The 26,570-nt window shown below is 33.0% G+C and overlaps 1 protein-coding gene across 2 annotated transcripts in view; it reads right to left on the bottom strand.

The window, feature by feature from the left end:
* LOC126883295 (mannosyl-oligosaccharide alpha-1,2-mannosidase IA-like) overlaps positions 1-26,570 on the bottom strand; it is a 662,535-nt gene that overhangs the window by 12,353 nt on the left and 623,612 nt on the right. For both annotated transcript variants that reach the window (XM_050648655.1, XM_050648656.1), the window contains 3 exons: positions 13,393-13,572; positions 9,387-9,600; positions 7,026-7,250 (listed from right to left, as the gene is read on the bottom strand). In XM_050648655.1, coding sequence (XP_050504612.1) covers positions 7,026-7,250; positions 9,387-9,600; positions 13,393-13,572 — 619 coding nt within the window. The remainder of the gene's footprint in view (positions 1-7,025; positions 7,251-9,386; positions 9,601-13,392; positions 13,573-26,570) is intronic.

The raw sequence follows: 26,570 nt of genomic DNA, 5'->3' as shown, positions 1-26,570 counted from the left end.
ACGTTTTGCAAAAAATGTACTTAATAGTAAAATGAAAAGGACTATATTTCCAACTTTTTATTTCCCGACAGCATATGTCTATCACCCACCGTTTAGCGGGGGTGACGCCCCAAAGTTGACAAATTTTTAAAAAAGATGTTTTTAAAAAAATTATTTTTCCCTAACTGTAATGAAAATTAAGAAGAAACCCTGCGGTAATTAATCACAAATAAGTGGCTGATTTTTTGGTATAGGTTTCTTTTAAGGGCAATTGGCCATTTTTTAATTACAGGGTGTTACATTTTAAAAAACCCCTTTTTATACCATCTGAACCGCTTATGCTAGAGTAAAAAAACTTTCAGCGATTATCTATGTACTGGTGATATTTATAAATTTGTATAATGCACACCCATTTTTCCCCGAAACCATCCCAAAAAAAGGAGAATTAATAAAAAATGTGATTTTCTTGGAATCCTTCACACACCATACCCTTTATTAAAATGCTTCATATATCATTTTGTGCACGTTCTTATTACCCATGCATGGACACCAAAAGCGATTTCTTGATGCAACCCCTGTAGCAAAAAAAAAATAAATAAAGGGGATCCATCAACTGGGTTTTTCATAAATATATATGATTATTGCAACATCCCTGTGGAAACTACCCCTATCCTTGAATATAAACTGCAGAAACTACCCCTATCTCTTGGAGAGCATGTTTTTGTGATTTTCTCATGACCTATGCATTTTTTTTAAACAGAGCTTATACAGAATTAAAGTATTTTCTCTACAAATAAGGTCCTATGCATTTTTTTCGTATAAGCAACCGTTACGGCACAGTGGCGCCGTAAACCTCAGAAATACTTTGGCGGGCTCCAGCTTTTGTTTTTTTTTTCGTCACCTATTCATTTTATTGATAACGTACTTATGGAAAATAAAAGAACACACTGTCTGCTACACATTATGACCTATGCATATTTTATTTTCTTTGCTCCCTAAAGCCACAGTGATGGCCAAAAATCAATTTTTGATTATTTTCTTTATTAATTCTCGTTTTTTGGGGTGGTTCCGGGAAAAATATGGGGGTGCATTATACAAATTTGTAAATAACACCAGTACATGGATAATCGCTGAAAGTTTTTTTACTCTAGCATAGGCGGTTCAGATGGTATAAAAAGGGGTTTTTTGTGATTACTTAAAAAGCGACCTATTTGTGAGTAATTGCTGCAGGGTTTCTTCTTAACTTTCATTGCAGTTAGGGAAAAATATTTTTTTTAAAACATCTTTTTTAAAATTAACTATTTAGAAGGAAATAAGCCACAATTAAATTGAAAAAATAATTTTATTAATAAAATTATTTTTGCAATTTAATTGTGGCGTATTTCCCATCTAACTAGTTAATCATAAAAATGCCACAAGGAAATAGCTTCAGAACAACATCTTTTTTTTTAATTTGTCAATTTTGGGGGCGCCACCCCCGCTAAACGGTGGGTGATAGACATATGCTGTCGGGAAATAAATAGTACACTCCTTGATATTTATTTATTTATTAATAACAGATACAAACAGGTTTCCCTACTTACATGTATCCGTATCTACAATGACAACAGTTTAGTACAACATGCACATAATGTAATAAAAGATATACAAGAAAAAAAATAAAACCGTACTTGTGTCTATTAGAACACCGCTTCTGTATCAGTTAGCTATACGACTATCAGATAAAAAGGGGAACAACTGGGCAAGATCAAAAACAAAAGTCGAGGATATAACAACAAAAGTTGCCAAACTTAAATGGAGCTTCGCAGGCCACACTGCTAGACAAAAAGACCAACGTTGGACAGCCACAATACAGCATTGGTGGCATTACGGTAAATGATCAAGAGGAAGACCAAAGATGAAATGGGTAGATAATATAACAAGAATAGCCGGAACAAATTGGAAGTATGTTGGTCAGGATACAGATCGATGGAAGGAGTAGGGAGAGTGAAATGTCCAAACATGGACGACAGAAGGCTAAGAAGAAGGAAACTAAAAGACATTATAAAGAATGAAAATAATAACATAAAATAAAGAGAATTGTTTACTTTAAAATTAAAATTATTATTTATTAAAAAAATGTATTGGTAGGTCCTTCACCTATTTAACTTAATCATGGTTCAAAAAAACTCATATATTTCAGTTTCAAAAATTCTTACACGATCCTAAAATAATCCCCTCATATTTTGCAACATGATATATTGCTTTAATCATGTTATTGAAGCTTGAAAATAATTTTTCGATAAAATTTAAAAAAAAAATTAATACCAAGGGGCGTTTCTCATATAAAATAAACAATGAAAAATATTCTGTTTTGAAGCTGAGTTCAAACGTACACTACTTCTACTACAAAATATTATTTATTTGAAAATATATGAACATTGTAAATACCAAGACCATTTAGCGACATTGTTACCTTTTGTCCTGTTAAGATTTATATGCGATTAAGCAGGTGACAGGCTGACAATAGTTATTTATATCCCATTAAAAGTTTCCTTATAGCCATGATTTATTTGAGTATATGTATTTTTACAATATTCAATGAACCATTTACGTTACTGCCTGGATTGTCTTAAAAACAACAACGAATTGATGAGTCTCGGTGCTGTGTGGACAAGTTTAATCGGAATAATACGGTCTCTGTATTCTCGGACCCACAAAGAATTATTTTGATTGGCTATTTTGAAACATCTAAAATTGTTCCTAAAGATAATCCATTTCCATCAAAATCCAAGAGAATATACAAGTAGGCCAATCGTAACTTATGCATCTGAGGCATGGACTATATCAAAAAACAGCAAGAAATGCTATTAGTTTAGGAGCGAAAAGTGCTACGCAAAATCTTTGGTGGGAAGAACGTAAGCGGTCAATGGATGCGAAGAACAAACAAGGAGCTATCAGAGCTTTATCAAGAACCTAATATACTAGCAGTAACAAGAGCTCAAAGAATTAGATGGCTGGGTCACGTCCAGAGAATGAGTTCAGCGAGAGTCCCAAAAATGATAATATCTATACTAAATTTACAATCAAGATGCAGTAGAAATTAACAAACAAATACACGTTAAATGCTACTAGGAGCACTCCCGAATCATAATTTACAATGTATATACATTGTAAATCCCAAATAATGATTTCCAAAGTTTATACATTGTAAATTATGATTCGGGAGTGCTCCTAGTAGCATTTAACGTGTCTTGGTTTGTTTATTTCTACTGCATCTTGATTGTAAATTTAGTATAGTGCGTTGGCAGGAAGAAGGAGAAGGGGAAGACCGAAGTCAAGATGGAGCAATGAGGTCAAAGAAGACATGACAAGATTTAACATAACCAACTGGAAAGGGAAAGCTAACGATAAGCGAGAATGGAAGAAAATAGTACACCAAGCCCTGGGCCTGATAGGCCTGTAGTGCTCATATATTATTTGTTTTCAAATTTTATTCCAGGGTCGCGTTTAGGTCAATTGACGCCCTAGACAATTCTCTAGTAGCCGCCCATCAAGCATGTACCAGTTTTGCGAAAAAAATTGCAAGCAGATTTTTTTATTTAAATAAGAATAGATAAAAATTGTCATTCCAGTTCGATCACATCAGATTTCTTTCTTGATTTTTCTTTGGAAAAAATTTTATAGAGGCGTTAATTGCGACGTATACGCATGTCTGTTGATTACAAGGAAGCTTTTGATTGAGTACAGCGCGCCAAGATGATAAAAGTACTAAAATAAGTAGGAATTAACAACCAAGATCTGAAAATAATAAATAGAAAAATTTAATTAAATCGGACCGCAAATATCAGCATTGAAGGTGAACACACCGAATACGTGACAATATTGCGTGGGGTGAGGTAAGGCTGTATTTAGTATCCTCTATTTTTTCAATATCGACTCTAAAAGATTATTTAGCGAACCTTTGTTCGAAACTGAAAAAGATATTCTACTAAACGGGTGCCGGTTAAATAACATTAGATATGCAGAGGACACCATAGTATTTGCGGATAACCTAGAAGACCTGCAAGTCCTTTTGAACAAAATCACATATTACCGTCAACAATATGAACTCAATATAAACGTTAAGAAGACAAAGCTCATGGTGATTATCAAGAAAAAGATAACAGAAGATCAACTCTATGCCAACTAAACCCAAGTAGAAAGAGTGATGCACTAAAACTACCTAAATGAAGAATGGACCAATATCCAGGAGATAAGAGCGCGCATCGGAGGAGCTGGATCCACCTTCAACCGGAGGAGGCCTTCTTCAAGAGCCACAACCTCTCTCTTGGTATAAAAGTAAGAATGCTACGTCTTCTCTGTTCTGTTTTATGGTATTGAATCGTCTTGAACAAAGATATATGCAGAAGAATATTGGAAGCAATTAAGATGTGGCTATATCGGAGACTACTTAAGATCCCGTGGATTGACCCAGTCACAAATAAGGAGGTCGTCAGAAGAATGAAGAAAAACCGAGAGGTACTGACCGCCATCCAATCTCGAAAGCTACAATATTTCGGACACATTATGCGAGCTGAATATAGATATGCCCTCCTACAAGCCATCCTGTCCTATAAAATATCTGCGCAGCTTTTCAACGCTGATTCAGACAAGATAAAGATTGCGATGATGAACGCCAACATTCGTCACGAATAGGCATACCAAGAACAAGAATTTGAAATATGGAGAAACAATCAACAGCGACTAATACATTGGCTTATTGGATTGTTTGAAGACCGAAATCCCAAAGAAACAAGAAATAAAAAATTGTTGTTTCACTAAGACGATGTATTTACCGTGTTACAAGTCGATGAAAACGCTGGTAAAAATCCACAAATTGGACTTTGAATTACTTCCGCATCCACCGTATAGTGTATAGTCCAGATGTGGCCCCCAGCGACTATCACCTTTCTTCTGATAAAAAAAATGCTCCGTGGCAAGATTTATCGCTCCGACGAGGAAGTAATCGCCGAAACTGAAGCCTATTTTAAAGGCAAAGATAAATCGTTTAACAAGAGCAGCAAAAAAATAGAGAAGCGTTGGAATCATTGTATCGCCGCTAGAGGAGATTATTTTGATGAACAAAGAATAATTTTTGAAAAAACAATGTTGTTTTATTATTAAGGTCCAGGAGTTATTGACCGACGATTTACTTCTATCTATAGGTACGTTATTTCTGGATAGCTTGTATATTTCCTGAAAAAAATACTGGATCCTTTGCAAAAGGTATATTTAAAAGACCCCAATAAGGGTTACATCATATAAACAAAACGTTTTCGGATTAACAAATAATCCATCATCAGTGTTTAAAAGCCCTAAAATGATAAGTATAACCTAATTAAGAAAAGACAATGTTGTAAAAGTTGACTAAGGTTAAGAATTGACAGAGGTCATACTTACAATATCATGCATGCGCGAGCCACCAAAAAGTTATGGGTAAAAACCCTTTAAATGTTGCAACATCTTAAATGATACTACATTATAAATAAAATTGATGGATGTTGCAAATATTCCTGGATATTACCCAGGGCAACACAGGACTCTAACCCAAGTGGATGTAATATGAAAGGGATCAACCTCACATATTGAGAGTTGAGTGTCAACTACAGGTGAAAGGTGAAGGAACTTTCCTAAAACTTTAAAATCACCTCCTTTAATCAATATCTATTTAAAACCCAAGATTGGAATATCAAGTATTTAAAAAAATGATTGGAAAACGTATACCGGTTATTTAATACGGTATACCCTATTCCACGAACATACGCCTGTTTTGGATTACTTCGACAACAAATATTTTACTGTGCAAAATAAGAAGAACAAAAGTAAATTGCAAATTACATTATTGTTTATTGGAATAATTATTACCGCCATTTACTTTTATACTTCTTATGTTGCACAGTAAAATATTCGTTGTCGAAGTAATCCAAAACAGGCGTATGTTCGTGGAATGACCCATATGAGGCAAAATAAACAGTACTGAAATTCGTATGCCTCAAATTTGTATGTGTCAGGCGCTCAAACGTACTGAGTGGTTCCCGAACGTCGTTATGACGTATGTGAATGTCGTGGTAATGTTAGGTGCTTAAGAATGGTTCTCAGTTTTGCAGAAAAAATTTTTATGGTGGAGTACTATTTTTGGTCATACGGAAAAGGTCACGAAAACCGTCCAAGCTTAAAATTAACAATGGTTTCAGCAGGACGGGACAACCTGTCACACTGCCAGGGAGTCTCTTCGAATACTGCGCGATCATTTTGGGAGTTGCCACTCACCAGAACTAAGGCCACCAGATGCGTACATATGGAGAATTCTGAAGGAGTCAGACAGATCTATTTCGGAATTGCGGACTAGAATTAAAGATTTTTTCGTGCCAGAGGCAGTGGCGGATCTATAAATTTGCATTGACAGGGGAAATTTGCCTTAGGGGGAACTTTCAATCAAAAACCAACCAAAAGACATAAAAAAGATAAACTCAGATTACATAAAAGACATATAAATAATAACCTATAGGCATTAAGTTCCCTTAATTTTCCTAACTAGCGTGTTTATTGTGTTGAATTTGTCTTTCTGTGGTTTCGGTTTCATGTCATCTAATATACTGTATGTTTGAACAATTTTTTTTTTAATTTTGGACCTTGTTAGGGGGGGGGGGTTTCCTCCTTTTCCCTCCCCTTAGATCCGCCACTGGCCAGAGGGCATCTTTAACATCTCTTTTATCGGGAACGTGCGTAGTCAATAATTTTTGCAAGGCTATAATATCATGTATACTAGATAATATAAATAATCATACACATTTCAATATTCATTTCAGTACTGTTTATTTTGCCGCATACTGTATTTTCAAATCCTTACATCGACGACATATGTTGGATTTAGTAAGCGTTTTGATTTGACTCATATAAATTAAATGAGAACGTGTGTGCAAAGAACCAACCCATCGAGTATTAGGTATACCAACCCATGCTATAACATAAGCTATAAGTAGGAATATAAATAAATGATAAAGAAAGTTACAGTTTTTACTTACCCGAGAAACATCCAAGGTGATCCATTTTGTGTTCAGGTCTATCGAATTTCAGTTCTGCGAAATACATAAGACCATTGGTAGACGTTTTAAGCATATGTTGGAAGACGGCTGCCATGGAATCATCGAACATTTGTCTAGCTTCGTTATCTTCTTTATTTGACTGTATCCATGATTTTAACAAATATTCGTAAAAACTGTCTCCTAAAGCTCCCATGGACATATGGTCTAAAAAAAACATTTTTTAAAAGTATTCCAAAAGTCTGGACACGCTTAATTATCTCTAAAATAGTTGGTCTGAATTAAACATAAACTGAGATACGCCTATTATTTTCTGTAATATCGAAATTTCAAATTTGATGCTTGCAACGTTGCCAGATTAATCCAGTTGTTGCAAGAATTAAATGAAGATGACTATGTGGAGAATAGTATTCTAGATGAATATTCTAGAATAGTATTTCAAGATGAATAAACTGTATTGAAGTGGAGATTTCAATAAAGAAACAAAATACAGGGTGTTGTATTAAAAAAAAAAGAATGTGTAGGCTTTGTACGCACGTAAAAAGTTATACTTCTATTATACAGGGTGTCCCGAAAAGATTGGTCATAAATTATACCACAGATTCTGGGGTCAAAAATAGGTTGATTGAACCTCACTTACCTATATACAATAGTGCACACAAAAAAAGTTACAGCCCTTTGAAGTTACAAAATGAAAATCGATTTTTTTTTCATATATCGAAAACTCTTAGAGATTTTTTATTGAAAATAGACATGTGGCATTCTTATCGCAGCAACATCTTAAAAAAAAAATAAAGTAAAATTTGTGCACCCCATACAAATTTTATGGGGGTTTTGTTCCCTTAAACCCCCCCAAACTTTTGTGTACGTTCCAATTAAATTATTATTGTGGCACCATTAGTTAAACTAAATATTTTTAAAAGTTTTTTGCCTCTTAGTACTTTTTCGATAAGCCAGTGTTTATCGAGATATTTTGAATATTTGTCGAATCCACCACATATTTGTATATGTTAAGTACGATTATAGAGACTTGTTAATAATCTGAAAATTTATTTATAACTTACATTTTTAGGTATATTTTGAAAAAGAAGCCACATCTCGATAAAAGGTGACTTATCAAAAAAAGACTAAGAGGCAAAAAAGTTTTAAAAACACTGTGTTTAACTAATGGTATCACAATAATAGTTTAATTGGAACGTACACAAACATTCGGGGGGTTTAAAGGAACAAAACCCCCATACAATTTTTATGTAAATATATTAAAAAAAAGCCGCATCTCGATAAAAACTGGCTTATCGAAAAAATACTAAGAGACAAAAAAGTTTTAGAAATATTGTGTTTAACTAATGGTGCCGCAATAATGAATTAATTGGAACGTACACAAAAGATTGGGGGGGTTTAAAGGAGCAAAACCCCCATAAAATTTTTATGGGGTGAACAAATTTCACTATAATTTTGTTTTAAGATGTTCCTGCCATGAAAATGATACATGTCCATTTTCAATAAAAAATCTCTCAACAGTTTTCGATATATTGAAAAAATCGATTTTCATTTTGTAACTTCAAAGAGCTGTATCTTTTTTTATCAGCACATTTGTACTAAGGTAAGTTAGGTTCAATCGAACTATTTTTGACCCCAGAAGGTGTGGTATAATTTATGACCAATCTTTTCGGGACGCCGTGTATAATTTCAACGAAATAAATATACTTAACAGTTACAATACAAAAAATTAACAATAATTACCAAAAATTAACCAAAACTTAACAATGCCAAATATTAAAAAAAAAAAAAGAAAAAAGCATGAATCGTCCGTGATTTGAACCCGCAATCTGGCGATTTCTCGATCTCTGGTCCAATGCTCTACCAACCAGACCATCAAGGCGCATGTTACTGACGTTTCAGATATACATAATTACACATCACGGTTACAAGTGAAATATAAAAATAGATGTTTTATTATTTTACCCCAAGGAAGACAAATCCAAAGACACAAAATTATAATAAATAATACATTTACTAAAAAACACTAATATATTATTTTAATGGCTTATTTGCGCTGATACATAATTTGAAAGATTAGCAACTAAACGTCATACTGTCTGCGTGCGCATGCGCGCAGATTTATGAAAAATTTTACTCTCAATCGCGCCTAAAGAAGTATAACTTCAAAAACAAAGTGACTAATGATATCAGAAAAATGGTAACTCTGGCAACATTACTTGTCACACTTGACAACAAACATCAAATTTCAAATCTTCATATTGCAATATAGGTGAATCCCCGTTTTTGTATAATACGGACAATCCATTTAAGAGATAATTAATATAACATCTTTTTACTTACGTTGTCCCCATTTTCCAGTCTTTGGGTTGAGATAGTTGGGGTACAATCCCTTTGGTTTTTCCAATTCACGTAATACTTTTCTTATATGATCCACTTTGTTTCTGTATATTGGTTTTCCAGTAATATCACTAAGATATGACATTTCTAGGTGGAGCGTACCGAATTCTGAGAGAATGCTGGAGCCGCCACTGGCCCATCCGTAGTTTTTGCTAACCTAATACAAAATACAAAAATTATTTTGTTATAGAAATCTAAAACTAACACCACCAGTGATCAGGAAATGCTTGGTTTGGACCAATTTGTATAAAGGCTGGTCTATTTACGATTGGAATATGGTAATTTAATACAATTGAGGGGACCAGATGCTAAGGGGTACAAGTGACAAAATATTGAAAAATGAGTTAAGCGCATAAAATAATACTAGATAGTAGTAAAATTTAGTGACAAAAAGATACAGTTGAATTAAACTACTGGTGGCGATATATCGCAAGTTCTAGTTTGACTACTTACAAAATATTCGAAAAGAGTTGGTGGCAAACCTGTGTAACTACATTTGTATCCCTTTGCCTGTAAGGTGTTGGATATTATTTTTAGTGAATCATTTAGCATCTTTGTACATCGTGCTCTTAAAAACTGTCCAAAATGAGTGAAATAATAACACAAAATGTACCAAGTAATTTTTCATAAATAAAAACGTTTACGTAATTTTTCTTTTATTTTAGTTTAAGAATTTAAGAAATTCGTAAAGGTACTTAAGTGGCAAAGAGAAACAAGTGCAAAATTTGAAGCAGAGAGGTACAAGTGCGAACATTTTTTTCCAAATTTCAAATATTTTGAATGAAAATAAATACTAACTTTACAAAAGCTTTTACAATTAGTTAAATAAAAGGTATAAAATTAATTCAAAATAAGTCCGTAAGTGATTAATTCGCTGTAGAATTTACTATGTAAATTTAACTTTGACTTCGTTTTTCTCAATTAAGCCATTTTTTCACTTGTACCCCTTAGCATCTAATCCCCTCAATTACAGTTTAGTCCGGGAATCTTTACCAGTGCGTCATCATTTAAAAAGTCGGAAAAAGAAATAAGTCGATAAAAGAAATAAGTCGATGATAAGTCGGAAATTGAAATTTACTAAACGCAACAGTAAGTCACTTACTGTCACTTGCTGTTTCGTTTAGTAAATTTCAATTTCCGACTTATCATCGACTTATTTCGTCTGCTTTAAATGATGACGCACGGGTAACGATTCCCGGACTCAACTGTATACTGGATGTTTTGAATTGTACTGATTGTACTATAACTATAACTATACTGTCTGATTGACCTATTGTAACCTTATCGAATAAAAAAAAAGAAAAAAATTACACAATTTTACAAGTAAATATTCATTTGTATGTAAAAACATGGAAGATAAATAATTATGCGCTTTTAAAAGTATACTTAAAAGTTTTAACTCGCCAGACCCCAATTCAAAAAAAAACATTAAAATTGGTCCATTAGAAGCCGAGATCTTAAAATTTTTAAGCTAGTCACTATTCTGAACGCGAAATTTCATTTTTGAGGCGGCTACAATTGCTAACCCTACCACTGCTTCTCCTCGATTCTTCTGTTTTTTTTAAGTTTTAAAACAACATTCTAATCAGGTTGTAAACATAATCAGTTGTGAACATTTATATCTACTCAGTAGATACTTGGTACCTTCTTGGTACAACAAAGGTATTTGTTTAAAAAAACAGGCCTCAAACCCTCGTACTGTTCTTGTAAATGCCGGTCATAACTTTGGCATAACTTCGGAACTAATTGACCAATAATATAAGTTTAGAAAAAAAATGTTAAATAAAAATTGAAAGTTATTCTATGTATTAACTTAAAAACTGTACAGTTGTTTAAAAATTTCACTATTCAACGGATTTCAATGTAAAATAATTTTATTTGAAAGCTTGAATGCCCTTGACTATATTTGAAAGCTTGAATGAATATTATGTAAAAAAAAAATAAGTATTTAAAACTTTTTTTGTTGGCACTGCATACTTTTTAAAATTAACAACTTTTTTTCAAAAACTTTGCACACTTTTTTTGCGAAACTACTTTATTGAATGTGCTGCAATTTTGTGTAGTGTTTTTTTATATTAAAAAGATTTTCTTTGTAAATTTTGAAAGTTCGATGTGGCTTTTAAAGAACTTAAAAAGATTATTGAAAGCATTGGTTTTTGACCCGTTTTTTCATGGTTTGCAATAATGATTATTATTAATTCAATTTACAATAAATTCTATCTAGTGAAAAACTTTTCTAAAATGTTTTTCACAATTTCTTTAATAAAAAATTTAGCCTACCTTTTTAAGTGTCCGTATTATCATTTCTAGTAATAGTTCAAACCGATTAACACAAAAAATAGGATCGACCATACACGATTTATCCAAATGAAAGTGGTTTAGAACAGAATTTTAGTTTTCCGCCTCTTTTGACTTGTCATTCATAGATGGTGCTAGTCTAGTTGCATCTTTGGTAATTATTTTAATAATTACCCCGAAAAGATGACAAAGATTTGATTCCAGTTCAGTGCTTCCACAGAAGTGCTCTGATGAGATTAAGTTGAAATCGAAATACGTAAAAAATCACATAGTGGAGGCCTTGTGCTGTAATCTGAATCATCTTTACTTTCTGTTTCTTTTGAATTTATTTGAAGACTTGAATGGAACCATTAAAAAATGATTTATGTTTGTTTTTAGCCTGAACATCTGAATAACAATTATTAATTTGGCTATTATTTCTTATTTCCCTAGTTATATAGGTATGTATATGGTGTTTTTAAATAAGTGTGCCAAACTTTAGGGGTCATTGTACATAAAAAAATAATGACAGTTTGTTCTATAAATACATATATGTCCGCAAATGCTTCGTTTCCCAGATAGGGGGTGTTGAAATTTTTCTTACAAACTTACGGTTTATTTATTACTCTATAATGCAAATTAATTTTGGTAAGTTTTAAGAGGTAGTTATTGTTCATTTTTGACATACTTACAATCAAGAATTTTTTATTCACCATTGGCGCGCATACGAGTAATGGATTGAATTTTTTTAAGAAAAAAAATAGTACGCCACTGATATATTTCAAATTAAAAATAATTATTTTTGAATTCCTCGTTCAATTTGTAACAAAAAAATCTACCATCCCTTTTTTCATACGACGTGCCGTTCTCATGCAAAAAATAAAAAATCCTAACGCTTGCAAAATATTTGAATACATTAATATAGAAACGTATAGTCCGTCCGCTATAACTTTTCCCATTCGGTGCGATTCATTTTCAATCAAATTAAGTCAAAACATAAATTGAAACGAACGTCGATGTGTATATACATGTTGTATACTGTATGTATACTATATACTACACACATCGGCGTACTTTCACTTTCGGTTTCACTTTCTGTTTTGACTTAATTTGATTGAAAATGAATCGCACCGCATGGGAAAAGTTATAGCGGACGGACTATACATATTTATGTCGAATACTTTGTAAGCGTTAAGATGTTGTATTTTTTGCATGAAAACGGCGCGTCGCGTCGTATTAAAAAAGGGAAGATAGATTTTTTGTCGCAAATTGATTATTCAAAAATAATTTTAATTTGAAATATCTCAGTGGCGTACTATTTTTTTTAATTCAGACCATTATCCGCATGCGCGAAAATTGTGAATATAAAATTCTTAATTGTTTGTCAAAAAATGCGCAATAACTACCTCTGAAAACTCACCAAATTCAATTTGCACATCTCAACTGGTTTTAGAGCAATAACTAAATCGCCAGTTTGTAAGAAAAAAATCAACATCTCGTATCTCGGAAACGAAGCATTTGCAGCCTTGCGGGCATACATTTATAGAGCAAACTGTCATTAGAATTGGCCCAAAGTTTGTCACACTTATTTATGTACAGAAATATGTATTCTGTATAACTAATTAAAAAAATAGTTAAGTGTAAAGTAAAATTAAAGCTAAAAAATACTTACCCCTGTCTTAAAATTAACCAGAGCGTTGGGAATGCCGCTGGGGGTGTCGAATGCTGGCAATAATTTGTCGGCAATTTGCTGTGCCTTGTCACGGAACAAAGTATCGCCGGTAAAGGCGTAGCACGTCAACAATCCACCCACGAATCTAATGTTTACTTCGAAAACAGACACGTCTGAAACCTGCAAAAACAATTGAGCGAAATGTAAATGTTGAAATAGTACTCGCAGAAAAATGTTACATCAAGTTGGCAATAAGTAAATTAAGTAAATGGATTTATTATTGACGCTGGTTCTGAATTTAACAAGTAGTCATGAATGTTAGTACATACATGATATTTACGATTTTTCATTGTCCATATAAAGATTGCTTGTACATATAGTATAGAAAAGTCACAAATATAGGTGCCTTCATGCCTAGTGCCTAGTGAATTCATTATCCTAATGACCTCTTAAAATTTATGGTACAGTTTGTTGAAAATTGTATATTATGTTGATGTACAGCTGGTTCCTAAAAAAACTGATACGACTCTTAGTAAGATTTGATCATTTTGAGCAGTGTATGATTGGTCTGACATATATTTATATTTATTATGACAGACAAATAATAAAATAAACAAACAAACAGCCATTTTTTGAGGTTGAAGTTATCTGACCAATTTTAAGATTTGGCAGTAGTAAGCTGGGCGAATTATCCCGAGGGATATAACCCAATAAAGGAAGAAGAAGAAGAAGATTTGGCAGTAACAGTGACAGTGTGTAAATAATAAGTATTTATCCTTCAAAATATAATAAATTAAATATAATTAAACTCATATTCATTATATCATACCTCATCAAAAGCTTTTTACAGGAACATAGTCAGCGATTTTGATATGGCTTAGAGCCAGACTATATCAAGATCACCTAATAAATCGTGCTGGTAATTGCCTTGCAGCGAGACCAAAAACAAAAAGAAGAAGAAGAAAGTACACTGCTCAATTTTCTACAAAATAAGCTTTAAATAAAAATAAAAAATTTTTTATTTCATTAGTAGTTCCAAAATGACACAAAATCTAGGCATCGGATAAAAAAGTTTATTTGAAGAAAGTGTATTTTTTTGTTCTTCTTAATGGCGGTACAAGCTCGTTTTTTTAATATTGTATTTAATTACAGAGTAATTTCCACATATTAATATATTTTTCAAATTGGGCTCTGTGCCGCCATTCTTTATTATATTACGAATACGTGTGCCAAATATCTCGAAAAAATATTCAAAATTACAGCCGCAATCTTGGAACGCGTTTTCACTACCTGTTGATCGCTACTGTTTCCTCTTAAGAGTAGTATCAGTTTTTTTTGGAACCAGCTGTACATTTCGAAATGTATAACATCAACAAAAAGTCAATTAATTATAAGACAGATACTTGAAAGCTAAGTGACATGTATTGCAATATTTTAACATTCTGAGAAACTAAAAACGTCTAATATCTGTTCGATAATAAAACTTCTTCTTCTTTTGGCGCCTATTCGTTTCGAATATTAGCGATCATTCTGGGTATAATTATTTTATTAACTGTTGCTTTAAATATAGTCCAGAAAGCCACTGCGCATCCGCTAGGAAAAATATTCTAATTCGGATTTTTTGCACAATCTTACTCAAAAAGGACTCCTTTTAACAAATTTGCATGTTGCCAGGAGCAAAAGGTGGTCAAAAATTCTTTAAACGTTTTTTTTTTTGTTTTTTTCCTAAAATTATTTTTTTTGCATGGAACAAAGTTTTTTTAAGTTATTTGGATCATTCCAAACAGAAAAGGTCTTTAGTGACTTTTCTCTAAAAATAATAGTTTTTGACATATAAGCGATTAAAAATTGAAAAATTGCGAAATCGGCCATTTTTAACCCTCAAAAACTATGTGAAAAACTGAAAATTTGAATGTTGCCAAGGTAGGTAGATATTCTTTAAACATCGATTGATGAAATCCTGAAGAGCTTTTTGCAATATAATATTCAAAACTCCTTTGTTTTTTAATTGATAATCAAGCGTGCGCGACACTATTTTCCACCGACAGTATGGTGCAAATGAAAGGAATAAATTCGTTATTCCGTAAACAGGCGACTTTAAGGAAAAATCCCGAAACGGGTCGATTTGTATTTTTAAGTTACGATATTATGGCATATATGGTATACTAGTGACGTCATCCATCTGGGCGTGATGACGCAATCGATGATTTTTTTAAACGAGAATAGGGGTCGTGTGCTAGCTCATTTGAAAGGTTCTTCAATTCTCTATTCAGTAATATAAACATTTATATAATTATTAATACAGGGTGTCCTTCTACTCCTTTTTTTTTAAATGATTTAATTTAATAAAAAATTTTTGGACACCCTGTATAAATAATTATGTAAATGTTTAAATTACTGAATAGAGAATTGAAGAATCTTTCAAATGAGCTGCCACACGACCCCTATTCTCATTTAAAAAAATAATCTATTACGTCATCACTCCCAGACGGATGACGTCACTAGTATACCATATATGCCACAATATCATAACTTAAAAATAAAAATCGACCTGTTTCGGGTTTTTTTCTTAAAGTAGCCGGTTTACGAAATAACGAATTTATTCCTTTCATTTGCACCATACTGTATACACATGCAACAGTGGAAAATAGTATCGCGCACGCGTGATTAGAAATTAAAAACAAAGGAGTTTTGAACATTATATTGCAAAAAACTCTTCGGGATTTCATCAATCGATGTTTAAAGAATATCTACCTACCCTGGCAACATTCAAGTTTTCAGTTTTTCACATAGTTTTTGAGGGTTAAAAATGGCCGAGTTCGCAATTTTTCAATTTTTAATCGCTTATATGTCAAAAACTATCATTTTTAGAGAAAAGTCACTAAAGACCTTTTCTGTTTGGAATGATCCAAAAAACCTAAAAAAACCTTGTTCCATGCAAAAAAAATAATTTTAGGAAAAAAACAAAAAAAAACGTTTAAAAAATTTTTGACTACCTTTTGGTCCTGGCAACATGCAAATTTGTTAAAAGGAGTCCTTTTTGAGTAAGATTGTGCAAAAAATCCGAATTAGAATATTTTTCCTAGCGGATGCGCAGTGGCTTTCTGGACTAATAGATTAGTTGTTGTTGTGGAAAACCATGTCCTCAGGTTCTTTAACCATGATAATATTCTTCTCCCTAAACCTTGTTTTCCGAATACTTTGCCTTGAAGGATTATTTTCAGTAGTCTATATTTAGTGCCGTTTCTCATGATGTGTCCGAGATATTCTAACTTTCTCTTTTTAATTGTAAGCATCACTTCTCTTTCTTTCCCCATTCTTCGCAATACGGTCTCGTTGGCTATCTTGTCCGTCCATGATATCCTTAGGATTCGCCTGTTTAGCCATATCCCGAAAAGTTTTTTCTCCATCGCTTCAGTGAGTGTCCAGGATTCAACTCCGTAGTACAATATTGAGAAGATATAACATCGTAGGAGCCTTATAGTTCAGAGAAATAAGGAAAAAATATCCTGTTGGTGACACAAACCCCTCCAGGCCGAAATCAAATTTTTTGAGTAGTATGGAAATCTACATATAATAATAACCTATGGTCTAAGAGCTAGCAACGTTTTCGAGAAATCATTTTAAGACGGCTGATTCTTTCATATATTGTTCCCTATGCTTCCTCGAACACCGTACCGGCCATGTGTCTGCTGATACAGGTTGCGTTCATTACTGCGCAGCACACCTGTACAGGTAAACACAAAATCAGGGTGATTGATTAGTGTGAAAAAGCTTAGTAGATCCGCTATAGTAATATATAGCAATAAAAGTTAATAACTAAAATTGTAGCTAACTTTGTGCTTCACATTACAAAATTAGTTAGAATGTTACAGGGTGTTCGATAACATAGTGGCAGACCAAACTTTTGTTTGTTTAAATGGAACACCCCATATTTTATTTTATATTCGAAATCTTCTTAACTTCCCCATCACAAAAATATAAAGGTTTGTTATGTTATACAGGGTATTTACAAAGTTATAACCAACGTTCTATGAAAATCGACAAAATCGTAATAAGTTCAGCTTCCTGTTTCCTGTATAAATAAAAATAAGCACAACAGCAATGGTTTATTGGTGCCATATTTTTTGTTGATTGTCAAAATTTTTAAGAATGGTTGATATTGCTAATTTTCTTTATATCGAATACAGGGTAAGTCAAAACGCAAGTACATTATTTTCACAGTAATTTTAAATAGAACACCCTAACTAATAACTTGCTCTGAAAAATGAAAATATCTCGATAAGTGATAAATTTAGGCATAGGGAATATTATACAAAAAGTAAAGTACGGTAATGATATTTTTCGATAGTAATATAAAATACAGGGTGTTCCATTTAAAATTTCTGAGAAAAGAATGTACTTGCGTTTTGACTCACCCTGTATTCGATATAAGAAAAATTAGCAGTATCAACAATTCTTAAAAAAAAATATGGCACCAATAAACCATCGCTGTTGTGCTTTTTTTATTTATACAGGGAGCTGAACTTGTTACGATTTTCATAAAAAATTGGTTATAACTTTGTAAAAGCCCTATATAACATAACAAACCTTTATATTTTTTTGATGGGGAAGTTAAGAGGATTTCTAATATAAAATAAAATATAGGGTGTTCCATTAAAAAAAAAACATAAGTTTGGTCTGCAACTATGTTATCAAACACCCTGTAACAATCTAACTAATTTCGTAATGTGAAGCTGAAAGTTGGCCACAATTTTTATTATTAACTTTTATTGCTATCTATTACTATATAGCGGATCTACTGAGCTTTATCACACTCATCAATCATCCTGTATATTGAATTTAAATTATTTTAGGACGAACAATTTTTTGTCATTACTTTTTGAACCACAGAAATGTCTGGCAATTACAGTTCATATTTCTAATAATCTTTAAAACGTAATGACAAAATTATTTTTCGTCTTACAATAATTTTAAATTCGATATGTTTACCTGTACAAATGTGCTGCGCAGTAATGAACGCAACCTGTATCAGCAGCCAGATGGCCGGTACGGTGTTCGAGGAAGCATAGGAAATAATATATTAAAGAACCAGTTGTCTTAAAATTAAAATTTTTTTCCGACGTTGCTAGCTCTTGGTCCAATATTTATGGTATACTTAATCAATCACTATTTATTAATAAATATCGTAACAATAATGTTCCTAGAGCTAGGGGTTTCTAACAACTTATTTGTATAGCTTATTTATGGGAGAAAAAAAAACACGAAAGCGACGGAAACATTACAAATGTCCGTAAACCGTAGAATGACAAAGCTTCTCTCAGTGTACAACGTGCTATGTAAATAAGGGAAGGAAAAGGATACGAATTGCAGAGGGAAATTTATGCTGCCGCGGACTTCTTGGTTTTATTTTGTGTAACCGTGCGACTGCTTGCTACAATGTAGCAAAACACGCTTTCTTGAACCTACCGTTTTTAAGCATTGATATGGAAATATTCCGCTTTATCAACCAAAAGATTTTCGAAAACCATTTCGATAGTATCACTCGATCTATTTATGCTGAATAGAAGTGTATTTATGTACTTAAATTTAGCTACAATGACGAAAAAGAAAAAAAATCCCGTCACGAAAAGGGACACATTTATTTTCAGGAATATCGCAGAAATCTGCCGATTACTGGGCCCTGATTCTAAATCAAATTTCGACCAAAAACAAGTCGCTTTCAATATGGCGACTGTCGAAATTATTTGACACGGAGATGAATGAATGGCCAAAAGCGAGGTTAGGTTTAGTTTAAATGTGTTTTGTTTATTTCTTGCAAGGAAAACTAAATCAAAAGGTATTATAATATAGCTGGGTTTAATTGAAATTTGCTTGTTTTGAGGAATTAGATAGAGTAGTATTAAATTAGAAATATAATAATTGAGAATGTCCACAACATGAATCATCAACTCAATGAAAGATGTGAGGTAATAATCTGGGAAAATTAGTAAAAGACAAGGAAAATTAATTACCAGCTATTTTATTGCTGGACATGCTGAAATCAAATCTTAAGATTTCCTATATTAGTAATATAGCTGTGCAAAGTCCACAGAAAGTGTGCTATTTTGTTTATAAACAAATTAGCACTCCGAAATCTTTTTTTTTATTATTGCTCTATAACTCCGAAAATTTTAACTTTAAACCAAAACACTCACATAAAAATTGACAGTAATTTAATTCTGCACATTGATAATTTATTCCAATTTCCTTCGACGGAAATTTTCTTCGGAAAATTCGGGTTTTCCAAACAAAATCTTTTATTTTCAACTAAAATTTGAGGGAAGTAATTATTTATCAATAATTAAATAATTTGGTGACAGTGACATAAATCTTTTTTGTTATGAGTGTCTTGAAGATATGAAAATTTGTATGTACAAAGAGGACCGGAATTAAAAGGTATCTAATGGTTCAAAGATTAAAATCCTGTTGTTTATAACTCTGTCGCAAATGCCGGTCAAATTTGACCGGTTATACCTGGAATCACTCCTCGCAATTCAATTTGTTTTCTGAGGGGTTTCTAATATTTTCTAATATTTTCTGAGGGGTTCTATTTGTTTATAAGCCAAAAAATTGTTTCTTTATAACATTCCTGAGACCGCTCAAATGGTCCAATTTCAATCCTGTAAGGTACGTTGAATAGGTATAGTGCTTTTTTATATGAAAATCATAGTTATTCTGGTGTATCATAATCTTTCTGGTTATTATTTCGACCGAAATTTTTTAATTAACATTTTAATTATTGCTAAACTATTGGTTAGATTGTCGCCGGTCTCCTGATATACAGAGAGGGGCTAAATTATGGAATAAATTCATTTTCTCTAAAATGGACGATTTTAGAGAAAAATCCCGAAACAGGTCGATTTTCATTTTTAAATTAAATTTCTTGGCATATATTTCAAACTAGTGACGTCATCCATCCGAGCGTGATGACGTAATTATTTTTTTAAATAGGAATATGGGTTCGTGTTGTAGCTCATTTACAAAGGCGTTCAATGCTCTATTCAGTATTATAAACATTAATATCATTATTTATACAGGGAGGCCAAAAAAAATTTTGAATTAAATTAATTGACGCAAGAAGAAGAATGCATGTAATTTATTTAACTCAAAATACATTCTATTGCTGTCAGAAAATAGAAAAAAATGTTTATTTTGCAAATAAACATTGCTTTTAGCTTAAATTAAAAGTTCAAACTGCCAATAGGTAGGAGGGAGGCTGTTTGTGATTTAATTTAAGCGAAAAGAAATGTTTATTTGTGAAATAAACCTTTTTTTCTATTTTCTGACAGCAGTACAATGTATTTTGAGTTAAATAAATTACATACATTCTTCTTTTTGCGCCAATTAATTTAATTCAAAAATTTTTTTGGCAACCCTGTATAAATACCTAATGATATTAATGTTTATATTACTGAATAGAGAATTAAACGCCCTTTCAAATGACCTACCACACGACCCCTATTCCCATTAACAAAATTATCGATTACGTCATCACGCTCAGATGGATGACGTCACTAGTATGAAATATATGCCAAAAAATTGTAATTTAAAAATAAAAATCGACCTCTTTCGGGATTTTGCTCCAAAATCGTCCGTTTTAAAGAAATGAATTTATTCCATAATTTAGCCCCTCTGTATAATCTACTATAATAAATCTTTCATGTCTTCAATTATTTAATTATTGATAAATAATTAGGTACTTCCCTAAAATTTTAATTGAAAATGGCAGATTTTTTGGGAAAACTCGGATTTTCTGAGTAAAATTTTTGTTGAAGGAAATCGGAAAAAAAATAACTTTGTGCAGAACTAAATTACGGTGAATTTTTATTTGAGTGTTTTTGGCTCAAAGGAAAAATTATAGGAGTTACAGACCACTAATTGAAAAAAAAAGAAGATTTAGGAGTGCTAATTTGTTTATAAATAAAATAACACACTTTCTGCGGACTTGTCATACCCCATATTACTAATATATGCAATCTTAAGATTCGATTTTAGCAATAAAATAGCTGGTAAATAATTTTTCCCAAAAATGGTATTTTTTCGATAATTTTCCCAGACTATCAACAAAATCCAAGAAACCGAAGCGCCAACCCAAATTCTGAGCAGTCTCAACATGATAAGGTTAATATCCCCAAGAATCGCTATACTCTCCGGCTGTCATGGCGGTGTCGAAATGAAATTGCGACTGTCGAAATGAATTAGAATCAGGCCCCTGATCTCGCACGATAAATATTCATGCGAGACGCATATGCTAAATCAAATCTAAAGCGACCAGGTGTAAAGGTAAAAGCGCAATATAGGTATTAAGGGATATTTTAAGTGGTATAAGTAGGGATTGCAATCCAGCAGCATTTTCAGTCCAGCTGGATTTTTGCAAGATTAGCCTGAATCAAAATAAAAACACGATTTTACTGTTTTTTTGTCTATATTCTAAATTTCTAAATAACAGAAACATGAATAATTTTGTTTTTTGGAAGTTAGACCAAAAACATATTTAACTATCGTCTTATCGTCTAACCTACTTCGCACAGAACTGCACATATAGCCGGTTGCGAAGAAGCCATTTGGGCCTCTAAGCTGGTTGGTTTTAAGGTCATTAAATAGCCATAGATCATGGACAAATTATCGCCTTTCACTAATTCGGTGTCACAATCGGTCATTTCTTTTTCCAAAATCTTTTCATAATCTTTTTGATAACCAGTTTTTTTTGTTATAAAAGTTTTCTCTTTCTCGTTTCAATTCAATCTCAAGCTCTTCTTCTAAAGTAAAATTCACACGCTCCGGATTAGTTGGCCCATCTTCCCATCTACTTCCATTATGTCCTCTTGCACTGGTTCCACAATCACTTGTTTATTTTTTATATGACTCAACAAATTTTTCTTCTCTTGTCGCATGCATTCTTTTTCGTTATGGGGAAATAACCAGGATTGTTTAGTCCTTAATAACACTAATATTTAGTCCTTAATAACTTAGAAAACATAATTAGAGCCATTGAAGAAAGTCAACGAAAAAACTGCCCAAAAAAGAAGAGAGATGAAAAAATAAGCCCAGAAACTAGAGAACTAATCAAAACGCGAAGTAAAATGAGAGGAAGCGAAAATACTGAAAAAAGTGTGTTAAGAGACATCAACAAGAAAGTGTCAAAGGAAATCAGAAAAGATCTAAGGAAGTATAAAACTCAAAGCATCCAGAAAACCATAGAAGAAAATAAAAGTTTGAAAGTTTTACGAAGGAAATTGACCAACGGAAAATGCGAAATACATAAATTAAAAAATAAAAACAGCGAAATAACATCAAACAGAGAAGATGTACTAAATATCGTAGAAGAATTTTATTTGGAACTATATAGGAGCCAAAGGCTGAATCAAAAATAATCTGAGGGAAGCGGTTTCAAAGAAAATAATAAACCAAGGCTCCGAAATACTACCAGAGATAACCACTAGCGAAATCCATCAAGCACTGAGAAAAATGAAAAATGGAAAAGCACCAGGTGAAGATGGAGTCGTAATAGAGGCCATTAAAAACGGAGGCCACATTCTTATAGGTAAAATAAAAAATCTCTCCAACTTATGCCTTCATCAAAAGTCGATACCTGAAAAATGGAAAAACGCAGTAACAATACTTTTGCATAAGAAGGGAGATAAGACAGACTTAGAACATTATAGACCCATTAGCCTGCTAAACCACTTATACAAACTCTTTACAAAAGTAGTGACATCAAGAGTAGAAAAGAAGCTAGATTTTTACCAGCCAAAAGAACAAGCTGGATTTCGATCAAACTTTGGGACAAACGACCATCCGCAGGCAGTCAAGTTACTAATTGAGAAGTCAATAGAATATAATAAACCCCTTGTCCTAGCATTCGTGAATTTTCATAAAGCCTTTGACACGATAGAGCTGGATAGCATTTTAGAAGCTCTAAATGAATGCCGCATTGACTACCGTTACAGTACACTCATCTATAATATTTATAAAGAGGCAACAATGAGTGTTAAGTTACATGATAAAACCAAACAAATAAGCATAGAACGCGGCGTAAGACAAGGCGACACACTCTCGCCAAAACTATTCATAACTGTTCTGGAATATGCCTTTAAGATGCTCAACTGGGACAATAAAGGGATCAAAATAGATGGAGAAAAGTTAAATCATCTTCGTTTTGCAGATGACATAGTCCTTATAACTGATGACCTAGGAGAAGTAAAGAAAATGCTAAATGAGTTAGACGCTATCTGCTGGAAAATAGGCCTGAAAATGAACTTTTCTAAAACTAAATTTATGACTAATCTGATTCCTAGCGGACAGCTGATTATACGCAAACAAGAAGTAGAACTAGTGGAAAAGTACATTTACTTGGGTCATGAAATTAGAATTGGCAGAGATAACCAAACATGCGAAATAAAAAGAAGATTAACTCTTGCTTGGGCAGCCTACGGAGCTCTGAGAGACATATTTAGGAGCAGTATACCGATCGGTTTAAAAAGACAAGTGTTTGACCAATGTGTGCTACCGGTAATGACATATGGAGCAGAGACACTGACTCTAACCAAGGCAACAGCGTCGAAAATGCGGGTTGCTCAAAGGCGCATGGAAAGATCCATGCTGGGCGTAACTCTACGGGATAAAATAAGAAATGAAGATCTCAGACAAACAACCGGTATCGCAGATGTTGTAGAACGTATCACCAGGCTCAAATGGAACTGGGCAGGACACGTCGCCAGGCTGAAAGATTCAAGATGGGCACGAAGGCTGATGGAGTGGAGACCAAGAGAAGATAAACGAAGTAGAGGAAGGCCGCCTACACGATGGACAGATGATATCAGGCGGATTAGTAAAAACTGGCAAAAATCAGCACAAAACCGTGAAGTGTGGAAACAATTGGGGGAGACCTATGTCCAGCCGTGGACGTAAATTGGTTGGATGATGTTTAGTCCTTCGTCATACTTTTTTGGATTTTCTAAGTACATTAATGTACCTGTAACTTCAGAGAGGTGCCGTTCCGCGATTCTGTTGAGTAGTGCTTCCGATAGATCGGCACTAAAGCTAGAGACCTGGCTATTTAATTTGTTTAAGACAAATTTCATGGTTGTATCAAAGTGTACTTTCTTCTGTAAAGAGCTTCTACAGCCAGTTTTACCGGTCAAAGAGTGGGATCAACTTATTGTTTATAGCGCGATAGAATAGCAAGTTGCCGACTCACGGCTTTGAATAAAGAGGCTAATGAAGGCATTGAGTAATTTATTTCAAATTTGACACTTTGCGCATCCGCTCTGCTGGCTCCAGCACGGTTTGCTGGATCCAGCGTGTAAAAAATAGCGCTGGGCTGGATTGCTGGATGCTGGATCCAGCAAATGCAATCTCTAGGTATAAGAGAAGGAAAATATTGGAGAAGAAGAAGTGGTATAAGAGAAGGAAAATAGTTGGAGAAGAAGAATAAACTAGAAAATTTATGACCAGTATTATACGGAACACAAAAATTCGCAGATTTTGTCAACGCATAAGAAATGAGGTAGCTCTAAGACACATCTAACGAATAGCGGAAGTGAAAATTATTCTTCTTTTTAACATGCCTTATTATCAAGTCCTCTTGGCGTTGGAAATTACCATGGCAATACTTTTTTCTTGAACTATTCTGAACAGCTGCCCAACTCTCAGTATCCTCTTCAACCACAAGGTACTATCAATTCCTCTGCGTCCTTTGATTTTAGATTCTTCTAAGAATAAATATATCACGTGGACAAAGTACTCTAGTTTTCTTCTTTCTATGATATTCAATACTTCTCTGTCTTTGCTTAGCCGCTGCATTACCGATTGATTTGTTACTCTATTCAACAACGATATCCTCAATATTCTGCAGACCTCAATATTCCTCAATAAGACCACATTTCAAAAGCCTCAATTCTATAAAATTGATTTTGGCAATTGGTTTAAAAAAAAATTGTTTAAAAAAATTTGGATCACTTTTCGCGTGGGCGACTTCTTGAACCTTATTCTAGGATGTCTCATGAATGTGATAATGAAAAAAAAAAACTCACGGGAATATTTTTTCCAACGAACCCGCCGTTTTCGCCTTGTCTATTTTGTAATGTTCTACTTTCAAGTACTTTCAACACTGTTTTGCCATTTTTAGTTAACAATACCCTTTTTTTGTAATTCAGTTTATTAAGATTTTTTAAGAACCTCCACCATTTTTTTAATATTATGCATACGTTCATAATAATTATTGTCTTGAAAAAAAAAATAAATTTTATTTTACAGCAGTATGAAGAATCATTCCGTAGTTGATGTAAAAAACAAATACCGTGATATAAGTCAAACCATATTAAAAATAAAGGAGCATAGGCAACGGTATGACATACCACAAGTAAGTGTCTACGTCCTGAAACATCCACATCAGTAGTTAAGGGCTAATCCAATCTCAAAAATGTGGGAAAGAATAATTTATAGACGAATACTTGAAAAAATAGAAATAGGTAAAAGTCAATTTGCAATTTTCAGTAGTAATTGCACAAGAGCTCTAAAATTATTGAATTTTTCCCGAGTGACACGTTTTTTTCAAAGTGTCACGAGGGCAAAAATTCGATATTAATTTTAGAGATCGAGTGCAATTTGTTGCGATTATTTCATGAATAAAACTGTTCAAAACAAAATTTTATTGTAATTAATTTATACAAATTAGTACAATTAAACACAGTTATAAATATTTGACGGTTGAAAGTCATCACTTTTATAATTTTTAAAACATTAATTGTCATTAATGTCACTAAATGTATTTTTTCGTAGTAACGAAGGGCATCTGACGTAATATGCTTGACGACGGGACATTATCAAAAATTATCGGGTATAATATCACAAGAGAGTGAGAATAAATTGAAAATAATGCGACATATTGGAGTCACTGAAGGTTTTCACCTCCGGATTTCGTTGAACTTTCATCGATTTTCATGAAATTTGGTGAGTAGTTAGAAGATACTTCAAGGAACAAAGATGACATGATGCCAACTTGCGCTTTTACCCTGGGGGTGGATGCCACCCCTTCTCGGGGGTGAAATTTTTTTTATTAAAAATAATACCAGAAATCGATAGAGAGGCAACTTCTAAGCAAAATTTGTTATATAAAGTTATTAACATAAATC

This window comes from Diabrotica virgifera, chromosome 4, assembly GCF_917563875.1.
Source record: "Diabrotica virgifera virgifera chromosome 4, PGI_DIABVI_V3a".
Classification (NCBI taxonomy): Eukaryota; Metazoa; Arthropoda; class Insecta; order Coleoptera; family Chrysomelidae; genus Diabrotica; species Diabrotica virgifera.
Note: the sequence above shows the minus strand (reverse complement) of the source record. Positions and strands in the feature narration are given on the sequence as shown.